The following is a 22006-nucleotide window of genomic DNA, read 5'->3' on the forward strand; positions in this document are numbered from 1 at the left end:
GAGCCCCGGAGGGCAGGGCCCCTGTGACTGGAGGAAGTGCCCGGTGAGGCTGGGACCGCCCTGGTGGAATATTTCTTCCACATGGCTCCATTCCAGGCCTCTGAGGTTCCCTGGGGCAGCTGGCATATGAGCAGTGACTGCTCCTCCCTGGCAGGCAGCCTGGCAGCCACCAGGAGCCAGCTAATTTCTACTATCAACAAGGGGCAGAGAAGGTTCTGAGAAAGGCCGGCAGAGACACCTCTGTCCTCAGGACTTGAGAGACACCTGGGGGAGCACAGGGACACAGGGCCCATCAGGTGGACCTCTCTCCGGGAGTGTCGCTGACTTTGGCTTTTCAACCCTGGCTGCCCTATCGTTCCAGGAAGATGCTGCCAAACAGGTTCTAGGAGAAAGGCGCTTTGGGCAAGTGGAAACGGTGATACAAAGCAAGGCTGTTTGGGACATTTCTGCAACAGTCACGGATATCACTGATAAACAGAAATGCCCCAGCAAAAAGGCAGGCGGGGTGACTGCTCCCCTCTCCACTCCCAGTGCCCCACTGGCCTCTGGAAATGACCTTTCAGACGTACAGGCTCTTGAATCAAACCCACATTTTCCAAGGGAGTTGCAGTGAAGTCCAGTCCGTTTGAATGACTCAGCCAGAATCTGCTTCCTAAAAGCTGATGCTGGAGCGTGGTCATGTCCCAGCTCTGCTCACTGCCAGGGCTGCCAGGAAGGGTGCCCAGGAGGGCCAGGCACCCGGCTTGACTGCCTTAGTGTTTGTGTTGTGTGCTGGGCATATTAAACACGTTCACGCCTGTTCCCTACAAGGGAGGCTGGGGGCAGTGCTCACATCTGTAATCCTAGCACTTTGGGAGGCCAGAGGTGGGAGATGGCTTGAGCCCAGGAGTTTGAGACCTTCCTGGGCAACATAGTGAGACTCCATCTTTACAAACAATTAAAAAATTAGCCTGGTATGGTGGCTTGCACCTGTGGTCCCAATTACTCACTTAGGAGGCTGAGGTGGGAGGATCACTTGAGCCCTAGAGATCAAGGCTGCAGTGGGCCATGGCCTGGGTGACAGAGCAAGACCCTGTCTCAAAAAAACAAACAAACAACAACAACAAAAATAGAAGATATGAGTACACTCATTTTACAGATAAGGACACTGAGGATCAAGGTTGTTAACTGACTTGCCCAAGATCATGGAGCCAGTAAGTAGCAGAGCTGAGCTTGAGCCCAAGTCAGCCTTGTTTTCAAACCTGTGCTCTTAACTGCCACTGCAGGCAGAGGGTGCCAGGTGACCTGTCACTTTTTCAGACCTTCCAGTGGTGTAAACTTGGTCTACTTACTCCAACTCTTCATATCTAGACTTCTTCATTAATAAAGATTGGTATCTAATGCCCAGGAATAATAGCTACCATCTATAGGGCTCACCATCTGCCAGGCACTCTTCTAAGGGCTTTGTAAATGTTATCTATTATTATTATGATCCTTATTCAAAGCACAAGAAAGTTAAGTAGCTTGTCCAGGATTACCTGCTAGTAAGAAACAAAGCCAGAATTTGAATATAGGTCTTCTGGCTCTGGAGCCACTCAACCTATTTCTGACTGGTGTATTTCTGAGACATAATTTGCTAGAGAATGAATGAAGTCTCAGGTATTCAGCAAATACACTTCAAACCCAGCTAAGGAGGTAGGGCCTACAGGGCCTCTCAAGGCCCAAGTGTCCTCTAAAAAGGGGATACAAAAGCCCACCTGGTAGAATTGCAGCAAGGGTCAAATGAGAAGACACACATGCCCAGGACACAGGGGACATTACCATGTGTTGGATCAGAACTATCAACTGCTTCCTTCAGGCAAGCTTTGGGAGGATCCGGTCCTCTGCCCTTCCCCCATCCAAGAGATGGTATCAACAGAAAACAAAATAGTCACTTCAAACAACTTTGAAAACAAATGCAAAGCGCTGAGTCAAAAATCTTGATAATTAGATCCTATCCTTCCCAGGCAAATAATTTCCAGTTGAGTTTACCCTCAGCTTTAGACCCTGGTGTCTCACCATTAATCATCTCTTTCAGTGGAATTTTTGGCCCTGCCAGCAGTTTAATTCACTTTCCTCGACCCTCCTTCCTATGCGGTGCATGGCTTTCACCTGTGGGTGCTTTCGCAAGCTGGGCTGCTTGTTTGCTGTGGATCGGAGGGAGAGCTGGGAGTCAGGAGTGTTTGTGGGCTGGTGTTTGTCAGTGGGGCCTGGGACAGGGACAGAGGGTGAAATTAAAACGAGAAGATGCCAAGCACAAAGAAAACCAGCCATATGTGAAGCAGTGGAAAAAGGTAAAGGTTAGTCCTTCCCTGCCTCTTTCTGGCTACACAGCTTTGGCCTCCCTTGATATCTGAGTCTCAATATCTTCGTCTGAACAATGGGTATGAATATCAGTCCTCAGCACCTCCTTGTGTTGTTGTGGAGAAGAAATAAGATTACACCCATGAGCCAAGCGTGGAGGCTCACGCCTATAATCGCAGGAATTTGGGAGGCCAAAGCGGGCAGATTGCTTGAGGTCAGGAGTTCGAGGCCAGCCTGGCCAACTTGGTGAAACCCCCGTCTCTATTAAAAATACAAAAAAATAGCAGGGCGTGGTGGTGCACTACTGTAGTCCCAGCTACTCGGGAGGCTGAGGCAGGAGAATTGCTTGGGCTTGGGAGGCAGAGGTTGCAGTGAGCCAGGATCGCACCACTGCACTCCAATCTGGGTGACAGAGCTAGACTGCATCTCTGAAGAAAAAAAAAAAAGATTACACCCATGAAAAAGCTTTCTACACTGTCAGTGCCCTGCAAGGCACTTTCACACATGGAAGCCATCATAATGTGTCCAACACCCTAGGGCAAACAAGAGGGAATTTGGGGCCCTAGACAAGTCCTCTGAGACCAAAGATGTCCAGCTCAAAGGCACCAATGCCCCAGGCCCCAGCGTGGTGTGACCAGATGCCCTCAGGGCTGGCTTTGTCCAGGGAGGTTACTGCCAAGAGTAAGCAGTAGAGCCCAGATTGCCAGCCACGTGGGCTCAGTTCATGTGCTTGACCACAGGATGGGCCAAGTTTGGATGCGACCAAGACCAAGCATTCAGGGCTGCGAAAGGGAAAGCATAGGTGGTACAGCCTCGGCAGTGGGCGTTAGTGTTCCAGCTCCACCTGGACCCTGCTGTGAGACCTTGAGCGAAGCATTTCACCCACTCTACCCGAGACTCAGTTTATTCAGCTCTCAAGTGAGGACTTCTTTCTTATTTTTATTTTTACTTTTTTGGTGAGAAAATAAAGGAGTAGGCCAGGCACGGTGGCTCACGCCTGTAATCACAGCACTTTGGGAGGCCGAGGCGGGCAGACTGCCTGAGGTCAGGAGTTCGAGACCAGTCTGGCCAACATGGTGAAACACCAACTCTACTAAAAATACAAAAATTAGCTGAGTATGGTGGCGCGCACCTGAAATCCCAGCTACTCGGGAGGCAGAAGTAGGAGAATTGCTTGACCCTGGGAGGTGGAGGTTGCAGTGAGCTGAGATCATGCGACTATAGTGCAGCCTGGGTGACAGAGAAAGACTCTGTCTTTAAAAAAAAAAAAAAAAAGATAAAGGAGTATGTTAAAATTGAATAACTAAGTACATGTGAAGCATGAGCACAGTGCTTAAAAGCCAGTAAACCATCACCATCAATATAATTGCCAATAATGATAATGTCTCCTTTCCAGAAGTTTAAACACACTGCACTCTTTTTTTTTTTTTTTTTCTTTTTTGAGACAGAGTTGCTCTATCCCCCAGGCTAGAGTGCAGTGGCACAATCTCGGCTCACTGCAACATCTGTCTCCCAGGTCCAAGCAATTCTCCTGCCTCAGCCTCCCAAGTAGCTGGGACTACAGGTGCCCATCACCACGCCTGGCTAATTTTTGTATTTTTAGCAGAGACAGAGTTTCAACATGTTGGCCAGGCTGGTCTCGAACTCCTGACCTCAAGTGATCCGCCTGCCTCAGCCTCCCAAAGTGCTGCGATTACAGGTGTGAGTAACCACACCCAGCCTGCACTCTTAATTCACTGAACACTGGCCCTATTTACAGCTTAGACTATAAGATGCATGTGGACAGGGCTAAACTTGCTTTGTTCTCCACCCTATACACAAAGCTAAGCACGCTGCCCGGCAGAGTACCCTCTCCATCAACACTTGGATCAATACTTGTTGAATGGATTCATGCTTGGAATGAGGAAGGAGCTGCCAAACATAGGAGGGACAGAGACAGGGAGTGTCCCGGCAATGAATTCAGACTGTTAGGAGGGGTAAACAAAAACATAACGTTTTGTTTATTGAAAGAAAGAGAGAGAAGGGCAAGGATTTTTTTTTTTTTTTCAATTTATAAGCTGCACTATTGAGATGAAAAAGATGATGAAGGTCATAAACCAACAAACGGAGGTGAAATGAAGTGGACCTCACCCTGCCAGTCAAATATTGGATTTTTAATACTTTACAAGAAGTTACGGTTCCAGTCTCCACTAATAAAATGGCTCAAACTTGACTATCAGCGGAACTGATTCACTGCTAAGCTATGTCACCTCTGAGCTTCTGAGTCACAGCATATCATAAAGGCTTTCATTGCTCTGTTGCAAACTCACCCGAGGAGGGATGGGTTTTGTTTTTCTTTTTCTTTTTTTTATGTTCTTTTGTTCTTGGTACACTTTCTTCCTTTTTCAGACTGGATCCTAATGACCCCAACCACTAAACAACTCAATCCGTTCAGAGGGAGAAGAACTGTTTATCTGAGTTGGTTGTGTAGTCACAGGTTGTGAAGAAACCTCTTCATCCATGCTGAGCTCAGTGAAGACGCATGGACCATCTGGAATCCAGTTAAATCCTGATCTGTCTCTGCCTCAGCTCCCTCATAGGGAAAATGAAGATGGCAGTAATACCTACTTCCTAAAAATGAAATGAGGGCCGGGTGCGGTGCCTCATGCCTGTCATCTCAGCACTTTGGGAGGCCGAGGTGGGCAGATAACCTGAGGTCAGGAGATCAAGACCAGCCTGGCCAACATGGCAAAATCCCTTCTCTACTAAAATACAAAAATTAGCTGGGTATGGTGGCATGCTCCTGTAATCCTAGCTACTCAGGAGGCTAAGGCAGGAGAATCGCTTGAACCTGGGAGGTGGAGGTTGCAGTGAGTCGAGATCGCTATTTCTCACATGTCTTTTGCTCTGCTATGGTTCCCAGCACAACTCTGGCCACACGGACCTCAGGGCTGGGCTCCACTGGCCAAGAGGCCACCAGGCTCTTTCAGGCCGCTGCTGGGCCCTTGCCAGCGGGCTTTCCATCACAGGAGAGCTGCTGATCATCACAGTGATCCTGCTGATCACTGAGGACGAGGCCTGCACGGCAGCAATTCTCACTCTGAGCTAATACAGCAAGTGTGAGCTGAAAATCCAAGCCAGAGAGTTGCTAAGAACCTACTATGCTCACACCCATTAAGATGCTACTATGAAATAAAGAAGAAAAAAAGAAGAAGTGTTGTCAAGGCTGTGGAGAATTGGAGCACTTGTGCAGTGCTGGTGGGAATGTAAAATGGTGCAGGCTCTATGGAGAACAGTAGGCCATTTCCTCAGGAAATTAGAAATAAAATCCCAGCATTTTGGGAGGCTGAGGTGGGCAGATCACTTGAGGCCAGGAGTTCAAGACCAGCCTGGCCAACATGGCAAAACCCCTCCTTACTAAAAATACAAAAATTAGCTGGGCATGGTGGTGCATGCCTGTAATCCCAGCTACTTGGGAGGCTGAGGCAGGAGAATCGCTTGAACCCAGGAGGCAGAGATTGCAGTGAGCAGAGATGGTGCCATTGCACTCCAGCTTGGGTGACAGAGCAACACTCCGTCTCAAAAAAACAAAAAAAACAAAAAAACTAAAACTAAAACAAACAAACAAAAAAACCTGTACATTTAAAATAGTTAAGATGGTAAATCTTACGTTTTATGTGTTTTACCACAATTAAAAACAAATAACCTACTTGGGCAATGCCTTTAAGTTGTTTGTGCAGCCACAGCTGACCAGCATCCTGTTTATTCTGAACAGCTAAGCCTGGGCCACCCCTCGGAAATGTCCCCCAGGACTCTGTATGTCCCTGCAGCAATGGGGGAAGAAGTGGGGCATAAAAGCCGGGAGACACGAGCACTTGTCATACAACATTCCGTGTCAGCACTATGACAAGTTCTTTAGATATTTTATCACAATTGCTCCCGACAAGCTCCCTGAGAGGTACAGATTATTCTCCACACTCTGTAGATGAAGAAATGAAGGCTCAGAAATAAAGTTGCCCAAAGACACCCAGTTCCTAGCGATAAAATCAGGAGTGAAAATTAATTTTTCTAATCCAAAGGACATCCCTTTCCAGGTATTGTGTTAATTACAGAAAGAAGGGGGTTCTTTAAGTGAGAGGTTATGTCAACCAACAGATTAAAGATGGAAAAGAACAGATCTAGTCCCTGGAAAGAGATGGGGTGGAGAGTTCGTATTCTAGGGCCTCAGAAGGCTGCCCTGTGAGTAGACACATCTGGTCTACCCACTTTGTCTTGGGTTTCCATGCCCCTTGACCACAGTTGATTGGAGCAGGGCTGAATATCTGACCAAAACCAAGCCAATGGGTGTTTTTCTCTGAGCTATCTCATGCATGAGATGCTGCCACTGTAGTTGGATGTAGAGTCAGGACCCAGTCACCTTGTGGCAACCCAAAGCCCATGCAAGAGGCCTCACTAAGGATAGCCAATTTGCAGAAAGTCAACAATTATAGCCAATATGCAGAAAAGTAATGGCTGCCATGTGCAGGGAGAAACAGAGGCAGGAGGGTGCACAGTCCCTGGGAGGTGGGGAGAAGTGAGGTGACACGATTCTGGTTCCTGTGAGGTCTGTGATCTGGACTCTAGATTTCTCTCTGGCTTTAGAAAAACCAAGGTTTCCTTGAGTACAGTGAAGTGAGTATCTGCTCCTTGCAATGAAGCAATTCTGAACCGTGACTCCCTATCTTTTCAGATAGTACAACAGGCTAGGGAGAGAAGGACCTTATGCAAATGAACCGCAGCTCAGCTTGGTTGAGGAAATGCTCCCCAATTTGATCTTTGGGAAGACACCACACTTTGTCTTCAAAAATCACTTTGTATTTCTGTTTTCCTTCGATCTCCTGGTGGCCTTCCTGCCTGCTGCCTCAGGTGGCTACTGCCCTCATGCTGGCTTCTTGCAGAGCTACCCCAACCAGCCCTGCACTCGCCCACAGGGCGCACACTCCAGCTGGAAGCAAGGCAGTCTGATGTTCCATTTCACAGTAGAATGTGAGGAAGGATGGCCGAATTCGCCTGTCCAGTGTGGCTTCCTTATTAATTTAATTCAATCAGGCTGCTTCCTCAGTGTCTTTCCTTATTAGTGCCTTCCTTCTGATTCCAGCCCTGGGATGAGCTCCACCTGTCCTGAGAAGCATTTGACTCAACTAATAAGCCTTCTTACTAGTCTTCCTGACTAGTAGGAATCTGCTGTTCACATTGCTGCCTAACGAGGCTCCCGACTGGTTGATGAGTAAAGTTCAAATCCTATTCATACCACATTACTCCTCCCCAGGGCTCCCTGGTCCTTCTGTGCTGTTCCAAAGCCTGGAATGTCTTTTTTCCATTATTTCTGTCAAATTTCCACTCATCATTTAAAACCAAGCCAAATGACACTTTCTCCACAAGGTTTTTCACTCTTTCATCTACTCAGATTGTAACTTTTCATGTCTATTCTGGTTTGCATCTCATTCTTGTGGGCTAACTAGACGGTCACCTAGGCCTAAAAGTCCAAGCTATCTTATGCATATTTTTCTAGGCTTAGTTCCAGAAATAACTCTCTGGTACACTGTAGCGCTCCATGAAACTATTATCAAATAGGTAAGGAGATTTATAGATTGCCATGTGCAATGTCACATGTACATTAATTTAATCCTCAAACAGCCCTGCAAGGCAGGAGGTATTATTAAGAACACTGAAACTGACGTGCTTTTTTGCTGTTGTTTTTTTGGGGTTTTTTGTTTTGTTTTGTTTTGTTTTTTTGAGATGAAGTTTCACTCTTGTTGCCCAGGCTGGAGTGTAATGGCACCACCTCAGCTCACTGCAACCTTCACCTCCTGAGTTCAAGCAATTCTCCTGCCTCTGCCTCCTGAGTAGCTGGGACTACAGCTGCCCGTCACCATGCCTGGCTAATTTTTTTGTATTTTGAGTAGAGACAGGGATTCACCATGTTGGCCAGGCTGGTCTCGAACTCCTGACCTCAGGTGATCCACCCACCTCGGCTTCCCAAAGTGCTGGGATTACAGGCGTGAGCCACCATGCCCAGGCTTGAAGTTGAAGATTTTATCTGCTCATGAACAACTAGGGATTGCAACTGGAATTCTCATTTAGGCATCCCTGGCCCCAGAGCTCAGGGCCTTTGCACCCTCATGCCCAGTAAGAAGTTAACTGATAAGGCTTAAGGTATCAAATGTCCCATAACTTTTTCTGAGTGAGAACTGTACTCAGACCTGCTCAGAGCACACCCCTGTGCAATAGAACAGCTGTTCAATAGAAATTAGACAGTGAGTCACGTGACCACTGCCATATCATGGCATTCTATATAGTATGTTTCATGTATGAAGGTTTAACATAAAAACTGGCAGCTTCATGTTTTCCTTGCCAGGAACAAGAATGCAAAATGTCTAAGACGCCGATTTGCTCCCAGAGAACAGGTGCTACGTACTGGTTATACTCAAAGTTCATGAATATTTGACAGGGTTCTTTACTAAGCCTCATTCCCAAACACCTGAGAGAATATTAAATGTAATTCAGCTGGAAAGAAGGGCAATTGGCTGACTTCCCAGGGTCTCTTGCAGGACTAAGCATCAAGGACTTTATCACACCAAGGTGTCTCAAATCTCCTGCCAGTTCTTTTCTTACATGCTCAATATTTAAAATGTGTATTCAACATCAGTGATGTGCTGGGTGTTGCAGAGGATATAACAATCCCATGCCTTCTTGGCAGGGCCAAATCCTAGGGGAAAGGAGAAACGCACGCGTGATTAGAAAGGAAAACCCATACCAGACAAATACCAGCACCCCTAAGCTGAGGGCACGCAGGTGAGATGTGTTGTGAAGGAGGAAAGAAAAACAAGGCACATTAATTAATTTTTTAGGGGCAATTGTAGCTTTATAGATGACTGAGACCCTGCCGTGTACCTCTGAGAGTTCCCATGCTTCCATAGGGTGGGGCCACTTTCCTTAGGCAGTGAGTCTCTAAGCCTAGTTCTCCAGGAAGGGTTGGGAATGACACAGTAGATTAAACACTTTTGCCTTCCTGATTGTTTTGTCAATACAATACACTGGTTTTATGGGAATACCCGGGTAGTGTGATTATCAGTTTGAGCTGATAGGGATCTTCTTGATGAGTCCTGTGGTTCTCACTGGGTGAACCAAGGCTCTGTCTGGGCAATGCACCAAGTGCCTGGACAGACCACAGGGAATAATATCCATGAAGTCTTTCTCACATCACTTCCTCATTCTTTTTTTTTCAGATAGGGTCTCGCACTGTTGCCAGGCAGTAAAGTTCTCATAGCTTTGGAGCTTATTTAAAAAATGCTTTAAGGCCGGGCGCGGTGGCTCAAGCCTGTAATCCCAGCACTTTGGGAGGCCGAGACGGGCAGATCACGAGGTCACGAGATCGAGACCATCCTGGCTAACACAGTGAAACCCCCGTCTCTGCTAAAAAATACAAAAAACTAGCCGGGCGAGGTGGTGGGCACCTGTCGTCCCAGCTACTCGGGGAGGCTGAGGCAGGAGAATCACTTGAACCCGGGAGGCGGAGCTTGCAGTGAGCTGAGATCCAGCCACTGCACTCCAGCCTGGGCGACAGAGCAAGACTCCGTCTCAAAAAAAAAAAAAAAAATGCTTTAAAAGATATATTCTTGGTGTTAATGTCCCCGACTGAAAAAAAAATCAACTTTATAATTTCAAACAGCAAAGCAGGTTTTTACTAAAAATACACGTGTGTCTATTGGATACATCACAGCCTTTGGGATGTCTAGAGATTAACTCCCTTTCAGATAAGCCATTATAGCCCCATTTCTCAAAAGAAAAAAGGACTCTCTGAGAGGTTAAGTGGTTTGCTCAAGACTACAAAGTTTGATAGGCTAATTAGAAAGGGGATATTCTAGAAATATCTAGGCTCACATTCCAAAAACCGGTTCAAGTAAAATAACAGGAATCTGGAAAAAATAAGTAATAACATGACAATTATCTGGCGGCCATCTGGACAGTAGCAGTAGACATTCCACAAGGAAAAATTTACACAAGACCAGAAGGGAGAGAAAATTCTGGCTGATGGAATGGGGGATATCGTTAAGGAGAGGATGAGAAAAATGCTATAGTAGCAACAACTATGTACCCAAGGAGATGGATGTTTTATGTGAATGTAATGTTGCCACATTGTAAAGACACAATAATATAAAAGTATACAAGGAAACCTCTGCTCAATCACCTTTTCAAGAGATTGGACACAGAAGCAAGGGATGGGTCAAAGGGAAAATGGAAGCCAATGTCAAGATCCAGCAAAAGCATCTTTAAAAGAAAAGAAAAGGCCAGATGCAGTGGCTCATGCCTGTAATCTCAGCACTTTGGGAGGCGGAGGCGGGTGGATCACCTGAGGTCAGGAGTTCAAGACCAGCCTGGCCAACATGGTGAAACCCTGTCTCTACTAAAAAACACAAAAATAAGCCGGGCATAGTGGTGCATGCCTGTAATCCCAGCTACACGGGAGACTGAGGAAGGAGAATCACTTAAACCTGGGAGGTGGAGGTTGCAGTGAGCCAAGATTATGCCATTGCACTCCAGCCTGGGCAACAAGAGCAAAACTCTGTCTAAAAAAAAAAAGAAAAAAGAAAAATAACACACACACACACAAAGGTAGAAGCTGTGCTTTTGAAATGTGTATATTCATGGCCGGGCACAGTGGCTCACACCTATAATCCCAGTACTTTGGGAGGCCGAGGACGGCGGATCATGAGACCAGGAGTTCAAGACCAGCCTGACCAACATGGTGAAACCCTGTCTCTATTGAAAATACAAAAATTAGCCGGACGCGGTGGTGGGCACCTATAATCCCAGCTACTCAGGAGGCTGTGGCGAGAGAATCGCTTGAACCCAGGAGGCGGAGGTTGCAGTGAGCCGAGACCACACCACTGCACTCCAGCCTGGGTGACAAAGCGAGACTCTGTCTAAAAAATAAAATAAAATAAAATAAAAATGAAATGTGCATATTCACAAAGACATGCTCCACAGGGACACCCACTGCAGTCCTGTTGCTAACAGGTAGTAGTTGGGACAACTTACATGTCTATAGCAAAAGGTCGAGAAGGATTCAAATCAAATTGTTCAGCGTGGTGGCCCTGAAGGACTAACAGTGGGAGAGAGAAAGAGTAGAAGAGGTGCAGGGAGAATTTGCACTTTTTAGTGGCATTAATCCCTCTGGATTGTTAGTTTATTTTATGTCTACATGCATTTTTAATTTTAGAAGTTAAAAATATTATATTATTTAAAATTAAAAAGTTTTTTAACAACCTGTTCTGTTTGGAGGAATCGTCAAGTCTCAGAGGTCTTGTAGACTAATCTCAGCTAGATTCAGCTTCACAGCCTGGCTGGCTGCATGGAACTTAGGGCAGAATGGCCACCCCTGGCTCACAGGCACTCACTGCAGCCTCACGATTCGGATCTGGCTCATGGAATCTGGTGCACCCCAAGGATGTGAAAAATTACATAAGCATTGTGTCTTTCATAATCTATACCTACACTGCTAAACATCAACAACAACCATGCACCAGGACTACAGCAACCCGCAGATCCTCCTAGTTGCTACCAGGCCCTGAGTAATTTGACAGCCTCAGAAAAGTCGCTCACAGTTGAACACAACTGGGCGCTCATACCTGTGCAGTACTTTGGGAGGCCAAGCCAGGAGGATTGCTTGAGCCCAAGAGTTCGAGGCCAGCCTGAGAAACAGAGAGAGGCCCTGTTGCTACAAAAAAAATTAAAAATTAGCTGGGCATGGTGGTGTGAGCTTATAGTTCAGCTACTCAGGAGGCTGAGGTGGGAGGATCGCTTGAGGCCAGGAGTTCGAGACCGTGATCACACCACTACACTCCTCCCTCCTGGATGGCAGAAAAAAAAGAGAAAGAGACAGAAAGGGAGAGAGAGGGAGAGAGAGAGAGAGAGAGAGAGGGAGAGAGAGAGAAAGAGGGAGAGAGAGGGAGGGAGGGAGAGAGAGAGAGAGAGAAAGAAAGGAAGAGAAAGGAAGAGAAAGAAAGAAAGAATGAAAGAAAGAAAGAAAGAAAGAGAAAGAAAGAAAGAAAGAAAGAAAGAAAGAAAGAAAGAAAGAAAGAAAGAAAGAAAGAAAGAAAGAAAGAAAGAAAGAAAGAAAGAAAGGGTTTTAACATGAAAGACTGAGGTCAGCTATAAACCAGTTGGTTGTCAGTACAGCACAATCCCAAGTGCAGCGTAGCTATAGACTAATAAGTGTAGCTATAGCCTAATAGGGCCTCAGTGTCTATGCGAGCAACACCATTAACAATTATTTCCCCTGGTCTTATAGTTTGAGAAGAGCTGCTTACTGACCTGACTTTGCTTATTTACCCAAGTGGCAAAATGTTTACGTATTTCAGTTAACACAGGGACTTTCTTTGATGCTGCCTTGATCTTCTGGTATGGCTTTTTCCTTTTTTCTTTCTTTCTTTTTTTTTCTTTTTTGAGATGGAGTCTCGTTCTGTCTCCCAGGCTGGAGTGCAGTGGTGCAATCTCTGCTCAGTGGAACCTCTGCCTCCCAGGCTCAAGGGATTCTCCTGCCTCAGCCTCCCAAGTAGCTGGGATTACAGGCATGGTAGGGCTTTTTCCATTTTACCATACCCTACCCCACAACACACTATGAAGTATGTCTGCCTTTGTTCCATGTTCCCTCTGATGGACAGTATTGTGCTATAAGTATCCTCAGTTCAGTCAGAACTTAATTTACTTAATTTTACGCAGTCCTCAAAATTGGGGACACACCTGTAAAGGGTTTGCCATCACCAGGATTTTAAATCACCGACATAGACTGAGAGCAGGAAGAAAGCTGTGTTCATTACTATATCCCCTCCAGCACCTAAGGCAATGCATTTCACATCTTGCTGAGAGCAGATAACTCAACACCTGGAACTGGAAAATTATAGAACCGAAAAGATGGAAGACATCTAAAGACCAGTTCCCATCATGCCACAGCTGAGAAATTGGAGACCCAGGTAGTTAAATCAGATATTGAGTTAATGTCAGCTAGAATGCAGATGTTCCTACTCTTTGAGTTGAGTATCCTTTCCTCTGTCAGGTTGCTTGTTAGTTAAATGAATGAATGACTTTACCACTTGATTTGCATGAACAAAGGAGGCCAGAAAAGAGACTAAAGTTAAATGTGTAATTGGTTATATAGACTATATTTGCCAACTTCACTAAAGGTTTCCACTTTCAATTGATTGTTTGCATTCATTGACTTAGATATATTTTTCATCATTTAAAATGTTCCATCAGTGCATACAAACTCCAGACAAATAACAAGTCTGATTTCAATATAGTGTTAACTCCAATTCCTCTATAATCTATAAGACTTAAATAATTACATGATTGGACTGATCCCAATATATTTTAATGTCTTTATATGTCAATGATGAAGGATGTAAAATCTTCATATTATGTCACTATTATGTAACTGCTTCAAGAAAACAAAAACTTAATAAAACCTAACACATGTAAATAAACTCTGACATCACATGAGTCCATGATATTAAGTAGCCAGATTTTCAAACCTCTTTGTCCTTTAAGAGCCCAATTTTAAGCTGGGCGTGGTAGTTTATGCCTGTAATCCCAACACTTTGGGAAGCTGAGGTGGGAAGAAAGTTTGGGCAAGGGAATTATAACCAGCTTGGGCAACATAGCAAGACCCAGTCTTTTTCTAAAATTTTTTTTTGTTTTTTTTTTTAAATCCAATTTTTGCTCTTCAGATTTTTTTTTCAACCAACCAACAATTTGCCAGCTCTTTTTTTTTTTTTTTTTTTTTTTTTTTTTGAGACGGAGTCTTGCTCTGTTGCCCAGGCTGGAGTGCAGTGGCACGATCTCGGCTCACTGCAACCTCCTCCTCCTGGGTTCAAGCAATCCTCCTGCCTCAGCATCCCAAGTAGCAGGATTATAGGCCACCATGCCCTGCTAATTTTTGTATTTTTAATAGAGATGGGTTTTTGCCATGTTGGCCAGGCTGGTCTCAAACTCCTGCCCTCATATTATCCACCCACCTCAGCCTCCCAAAGTTCTGGGGATTACAGTGGTGAGTCACCACACCCAGCCAGCCAGCTTTGAGTTTCATTTTTTTCATTTTCTTGCTCATCCTCAGAGGGAGAGGTTTAAGAAGAGAAATAAAGGGGAAAAATGGGAAAAAGAAAGGTGAAAGGTATAGATGCCTCAGGAACTGACAGGGAGTAGCAGTCAGGCTCCTGGAAGAAACGAGAAACGTAGCAAGGCATGGTCAGGAAACACATGTCTATCTATGCTACCACTTTCTCTGCCTTTCCCTCTCTCTCCCATCCCTCTTGCCAAGAAGTGAGCCGGCAATCTTACTAATGACAAACAAAATAGATAAAGCCTCCACACTGAGAGTTAGAAACCCTACTTTAGCCAAAACTAAGTCACTTACATCGAATTGTGCCATGACAGCATTCCTGTCCCCTCCCCTGCAATGGCAATCAAGTGTCATAGGAAAATAGCCTTTTGAAATTACTATGAGCCTTTTATTTTTTATTTTATTTTATTATTATTATTATTTTTTTGAGACAAGTCTCGCTCTGTCGCCAGGCTAGGGTGCAGTGGCACGATCTCGGTTCACTGCAGCCTCTGCCTCCTGGGTTCAAGTGATCCTCCTGCCTCAGCTACCCGAGTAGCTGGAACTACAGGTGTATGCCACCATGCCCAGCTAATTTTTGTATTTTAGTAGAGACGGGGTTTACCATGTTGGCCAGGATGGTCTCGATTTCTTGACCTCATGATCCACCCACCTCGGCCTCCCAAAGTGCTGGGATTACAGGCGTGAGCCACAGTGCCCGGACAAGCCTTTTATTTTTATTTATTTTTACACCCAGGCTGGAGTGCAGTGGCATGATCACAGCTCACTGTAGCCTCAAACTCCTGGGCTCAAGCAATCCTCCTGTCTTGGCCTCCCAAAGTTGGCTCAGGGTTGGTGAGCCACCGTACTCAGCCAGCCATGTGGCTTTTAGAGATGATCTTTGTCTAAACCCTTCTTGCCTGTTTTGCAGAAAAGAAAATTGAGATCCCAGAGAAATGAAGTAACTTGCCCAAGGTCATTCAGCAAGCAAGATAGAACTAGATCCCCAAACTGCAAACTAGCAGTCCAGAGTTCTTCCTCAATGAGCAATTTAAAAGCTACAGAATGTATAAGAAAACACCCCAACTGCCTAGATACAAAAACAATTACAAAGACACAAAAGGGCAGGAAAACTCAGTAAAACTATGAACTTCACCCCACCTCCCAAAAGCCCATTGACAATCAAAGCAGCCTCAGGCTGATTCAAGGAGTAATGGTGCCTCCAACAATTTAATTGCTCTTCTTCCTCCTTTACCGTTTCTCACAGGCAGATAAAATTAAAATGCATCTAAGGCTACTGAAACTTACTTTGAACCAATACAGACCTTTGTTGATACCTGAAATTTAGGGATTGGCAAATACATTTTCCACCAAGAGCTTACAGAAATCACACTCTTAGAGCTAAAACATCAGGTCATTCCATGAGTCTTAAGCCCTGGAGAAAATGAAATGCTTTCCCCAGAAATGGGTCCTGTCCCCTGTCCTGCGCAGGTAACAAACGCTGCTGGAGAGACTGGCTTCATCAGCCGTCTAAACGCAGACTTTTCAAGAAGGTGACCCAAGAAACTAACATTCCAAAACAGGACTTCAGAAAAAGAAGAAAACTTTTTCTTACCCTTAAAAATAACAGAAACAATAGGATCCGGCTTGCCAAATTTCGTTTTAGGGATATTGCTGGCGGATTCCACAATCACTCGCAGCATGGTTCTTAGCTGGCAGAAAGCAAGTTTCAGCAAACGAAGTGGAGACTCGGGCGCTGGAGCTCCGGGTCGCACCGCCCCGGGAGAGAAGTTCTCTCCCAGTGAAGGGAAGATTTCTCCCAGGGACGGGGCAAGGAAGAGGAAAAGGCAAAAATGGGTGGACCTCTGGCGGATTTTACTGAAGGCAATGTGTAAACTGATACCGAACTCCCCGCGTCTACGCAGTGCCGCAGGCACAGACTTACGAATTCGGGAAATGTGGAAGTGAAAAGGACACACCTTAAACTAAAAATAATTCCGTGCAACAAATGAAACCAACATGAATTTGGAGCTAAGAAATACGGGTAGCTCAGGAAACCACTAAAATGTTGCTGCCTTTTAGCAATGGTTCGTGAAACTGAATTAATTGATTTGTCCATCACTGCTTTCATTTTCTTCTGAGTTTCATGGAGTTTTAAAACTTTAGTCATTTTTTTCTTTGGACATTTCGCTGTTCCTTCTCACGCTATTGAACACACCCACTCAGTATTCTTATGTTCAGCTTTTTTAAAGTAGCTAAAGGGTGCCTCCTACTGGACGGCAAAGGAATGACAGAGTTTATTTCAAGTAAACGCGATCGGGGCATGGGAAGGAATATGGTTTTTCAGAATTGATGTACTGTGAGTTGATCCTTTGCCATATATATATACACATATATATATACACATATATATATATGACATATATATACACATATATATGACATATATATACACATATATATATGACTTATATATATACACATATATATATGACTTATATATATATGACCTAACATAGAATTTCTTCAAAACACCTTCAGAGGTGAGAGCTGGGCGCCTAAGTTTTCCTGGCTCATCAAATGCTGCCAATTGCCTTCAGTGAAAATGGAGAAGGGATTCCCCACTGTTTCTGGACCTACAGCTGCCCATGGTGTCTTTCTGTCCCAGAGGGTGCATGAAGACGGTGCAGCCTGGCTGAGATCACAAGAGGCGGCCTGGGGCTAGTCAGCCAGATCTGAGTGTGAGACTCTGCCTCACCACTGTGAGCTATGTCACCTTAGCAAGTCTCTTTTTTTCTTTTTCTTTTCTTTCTTTTTTTTTTTTTTTTTTTTTGAGACGGAGTCTCGCTCTGTCGCCAGGCTGGAGTGCAGTGGCATGATCTTGACTCACTGCAAGCTCTGCCTCCCGGGTTCAAGCGATTCTCCTGCCTCAGTCTCCCGAGTAGCTGGGACTAAAGGAACGGGCCACCTAGCCCAGCTAATTTTTTTTTTTTTTTTGGTAGAGACGGGGTTTCACCATGTTGGCCAGGATGGTCTCGATCCCTTGACCTTGTGATGTGCCCGCCTCAGCCTCCCAAAGTGCTGGGATTACAGGCGTGAGCCACCATGCCGGCCAGCAAGTTTATTAACCTCTCTCTTCCTCAGTTTCCTCATCTATGAACTGGGGATAAAGGCTGTTATAAGATAAAGGTCATAGCATAGGGGCTAGCACAAAGTACACAGTAATTTGCACATGTAAGAAATTCATGCTTATTTGTGATCTCATAGCGTTTCTGTTAATGCAGGTTGACTTTAAATCAGGATCTCGTTATATTTCAGAAGAAAAGGCTAAAACTTGGGATAAAGAAGCATTGGGTTTCTTTTTGCTTTAGAACACACAGTCAAGCAGACCCACCTGTGAATAAACATTTCACGTACATTGAAAAAGCATGACTAAACCTACGGGAATTCTTCTGTCTCCATGAGTTTCTCAAAGGCTTAAAGCCAAGAACCAGTTACCCAGTGTCGTGTTCATTATTATTGTATTTAGTGGACATGTCGGCAGTTTTAGTGGAATATAGAGATTATTACTTTTATTTTATCTGGCTTCTTTCCATTTGTCATTTTTACTGTGAAATATATTTACAGAAAAATGCATACTACATAAATGTGACAGTTTAACAAGTATCCAGGTCAAGACCGAACATTGCCAGCCCTGCAGAAGCCCCTGGAATACCCTGTATATCATATCCACCTCCTTCTCCCAGAGGTAACCACTCTCCTGATTTTGTTTTTTTGTTTGTTTGTTTTGTTTTCGTTTTTGAGACTGAGTTTCACTCTTGTTGCCCAGGCTGGATTGAAGTGGGGTGATCGGCTTACTACAACCTCCACCTCCCGGATTCAAGCAATTCTCCTGCCTCAGCCTCCCAAGTAGCTGGGATTACAGGCGTGCAGCACCACACCTGGCTAATTTTGTATTTTTAGTAGAGACAGGGTTTCACCGTGTTAGCCAGGCTGGTCTCAAACTCCTGACCTCAGGTGATCCATCCACCTCGGCCTCCCAAAGTGCTGGGATTACAGGCATGAGCCACCACACCTGGCCCACTCTCCTGATTTTTATGGTAATGATTTCATTGCTTTTCTTTGTAGTTTTTACCGAAGAAAAAAAACAAAACAAAAAACAATAACAACAAAAAAAAAAACAGTTTAGGTTTTCTTGGTCATGACCTTTGTTTGGTGACATAAGTTCTTTTGTATGTTATGAACTTTACATATGTACACATATAATCATATGTATAGATACACACATACATGTGTTCATATTTTATGAATTCTTTGCTGTATTATGACTTTATAGAAATGGAATCATACAGAATGGATTCTTTCGTGTTTGACTTCTTTTTTCTCAGTATTATATTGTGAAATTCATTCATGTAGCTCTACTTCCTTCACTCTTGTTGCTATATGGCATTTCATTGTATGAGTTCTGACATTTTATTTTATTTATTTATTTATTTATTTTGAGACGGAGTCTCGCTCTGTCACCCGGGCTGGAGTGCAATGGCGCGATCTCGGCTCATTGCAACCTCCGCCTCCCGGGTCCAAGCAATTCTCCTGCCTCAGCCTCCTGAGTAGCTGGGATTACAGGTGCACACCACCACCCCAGCTAATTTTTGTGTCTTCAGTAGAGGCGGGATTTCACCATGTTGGCCAGGATGATCTTGAACTCCTTACCTTGTGATCTGCCTGCCTCAGCCTCCCAAAGTGCTGGGATTACAGGCATAAGCCACCGCGCCTGGCCTCCAGATTTGATGAATTCATTCTACTACTGCCAGACATTTGGATAGTTCAGGGAATGGGGCTATTACAAACAGTGCTGTTCTGAACAGTCCAAGACTGTTCTGGTACAAATGTGCATGAGTCTATTTAGAGTCTAATCTGTGGGTGGAATTGCTTGCTGGGCCAGAGAGTGTGTGCATTTCATTCACCTTTAAAAGGTAATTCCAAATTATATTCCACAGTGGTACTCTTGCCAACAGTGTATGAGACTTTCTGTTGTTCTAAATTCTTGTCATACTTACCAATGTTAGATTTTTTTACATTTGCCCTTCTGGTGAGCATATAATAGCATCTCACTGGAGTTTTAATTTGCCTTTTACCTATTCATGTGGGAGAAAAAGACAAATGACCGCCAACCTTACATAATACATAATCAATTACAGGTGGAGTGTAAATCTAAGCAAGATAAAGCATGTTTCAGCCCAGACGCAGTGGTTCATGCCTGTAATCTCAACACTTTGGGGAGGCCGAGGCGAGTTTGAGACCAGCCTGGGCAACATAGTGAGACCCTGTCTCTACAAAAAATTGTTAAAATTAATCGAGTGTGGTGGCATGCACCTGTGGTCCCAGCTACTTGAAAGGCTGAGATGGGACAACCACTTGAGCCTGGGAAGTCCTGGTGGCAGCGAGTCATGATTGTGCCACTGCACTCCAGCCTGGGCAACAGAGTGAGACCCTGTCTCAAAAAAAAAAAAAGAGAAAAAATCTAGCCGGGTGGTGGCAGCTCACACCTGTAGTCCCAGCTACTTGGGAAGCTGAGGCAAAAGGATCACTTGAGGCAAGAAATACAAATCCAGCCTAGACAACATGGCAAGACCTCCTCTCTAAAACAAATAAGTAAAGAAAAAATCAAACAACAAAAAAAGCCATAGAAGAATATCTATATGACCCCAGGATAGGAAAGGATTTCTTAATATGAAAAAATGTACAAATCATAAAGGAAATATTGATAAATTCAATGATATTAAAATCATAACCTACAAAGGACTAGCATTTAGAGTACATAAACAGCTTTAGCAAATTAATAAGACAAACACATAGACCTCAATGGAAAAATAGGTAAAAGATTTGAATAGACACTTCATAAATTAGGAAATGTAAATATGAAAAGGTACTCAACCTCATTGGTAATTAGAAAAGTGCAAATTAAAACTCCAATGAGTTATTATTATATACTCACCAGATGGGAAAATATGTAAAAATCTAACATTGCCAAGCTTGACAAGAATGTGGAACAACGGGAAGTCTCATACACCGTCGGTGAGAGTGTAATCAGCAGTAAATTCTCATGGATTTTCTACCATTACAATTATAGAATCTGCAAATAACGCCTGGGGTGTTTCTTCCTTTTCAATCTTTGTGCTTACTTTATTTTCCCTTTTATTTCTATGTTGATTAGACCTTTCATTATAATATTGACTAGGGGTGGTAATAACAGACATCCTTACCATAAAGTATGATGTTTGCTGTTGGTTTTTCATAATTAGCCCTTTTAAGATGAAAGGAGTTCTCTTCATTCCTAGGTTGCTAAAACTTTGAGGTTTTTTTGTTTGTTTTTGTTTTCTTTTTGAGATGGAGTTTTGTTACGTCCTTCTGGCTGGAATGCAGCGATTTTTCACAGGCACAATCATAGTGCACTACAGCCTTGAACCCCTGGCCTCAAGCAGTCCTCTTGCCTCCAACTCCCAAGTAGCTGAGACTACAGGCAAGTGCCCAGCTACTTTTAAATGCCCAGTTTTAAGGCTTTTTATAAGACATAAAGTTGTATTTTATCAGATGGTTTCACTTTATTGAAATGACCATATGAATTATATGTTTAATGTGGTGAATTACATTTATTCTATTTTATTTTGAGACAGAATCTCGCTCTGTTGCCCAGGCTGGAATGCAGTGGTGTGATCTCAGCTCCCTGCAACTTCCCCTTCCTCGGTTCAAGCAATTCTCCTACCTCAGCCTCCCAAGCAGCTGGGATTACAGGTGCATACCACCACATCCAGGAAATTTTGTATTTTTAGTAGAGACAGGATTTCACCATATTGGCCAGGCTAGTCTCAAATTCCTGACCTCAAGTGATTCACCCATCTCGGCCTCCCAAAGTGCTGGGATTATAGGCAGGAGGCACCACACCCAGCCAATTACATTTATTTTCTAATATTAAACTAATTTTTCATTCCTGAGATAAACTCAACTTGATTGTCCTATCTTATACTTTCATATTGCTAAATTTAGATTGCAAATATGTTTATATACTATTTATGACTTTTGCATCTATGTTTATGAATAAGACTGACTTGCAACTTGCCTTCCTCATTTTGTCCTGGTCAGCTTTGGTGTGGAGGTCCTGCTAGCATCATAAAATGGGTTGGGGTGTGCTGTTGCCTCTTTTTTAATTCTTTGGAAAAGCTTGTGAACTTGAAATCATTTCTTCTGATATGTTGCTCTTTCACAAAAGTCATACCTGTATTTATTTTAAAGAATCAAGAAATCCTATTGGAGTCTGGTGCAGTGGCTCACGACTGTAATCTCAGAATTTTGGGAGGCTGGGGTGGGAGGGTTGCTTGAGTCCAGGAGTTTGAAACCAATCTGGGCAACATGGCAAAAAATCAAAAATTAGCTGGGCGTGGTGGTGTGTGCCTATAGTCCCAGCTACTTGGGAGGCTGAGGTGGGAGGATCACCTAGGCCTGGGAGGTCGAGGCTACAGTGAGCTATAATTGTGCCACTGCACTCCAGTCTGGGAGACAGAGTGG

General features: G+C 44.3%; 1 protein-coding gene across 6 annotated transcripts in view; it reads right to left on the minus strand.

Annotated features, from left to right (window-relative positions):
• Positions 1-16289, minus strand: part of MYOF (myoferlin) — a 172810-nt gene extending 156521 nt beyond the window's left edge. For all 6 annotated transcript variants that reach the window (XR_012417954.1, XM_074002215.1, XM_074002214.1 and 3 more), the window contains exon 1: positions 16056-16289. Coding sequence is in view for 3 of the 6 variants with exons in the window: in XM_005565966.5 (XP_005566023.3) it covers positions 16056-16143 (88 nt within the window). In the remaining 3 variants the exon portion in view is untranslated. The remainder of the gene's footprint in view (positions 1-16055) is intronic.
• Between the last annotated feature and the right edge of the window lie 5717 nt (positions 16290-22006).

The sequence above is a fragment of the Macaca fascicularis genome, chromosome 9 (genome assembly GCF_037993035.2).
Source record: "Macaca fascicularis isolate 582-1 chromosome 9, T2T-MFA8v1.1".
NCBI classification, from domain to species: Eukaryota; Metazoa; Chordata; class Mammalia; order Primates; family Cercopithecidae; genus Macaca; species Macaca fascicularis.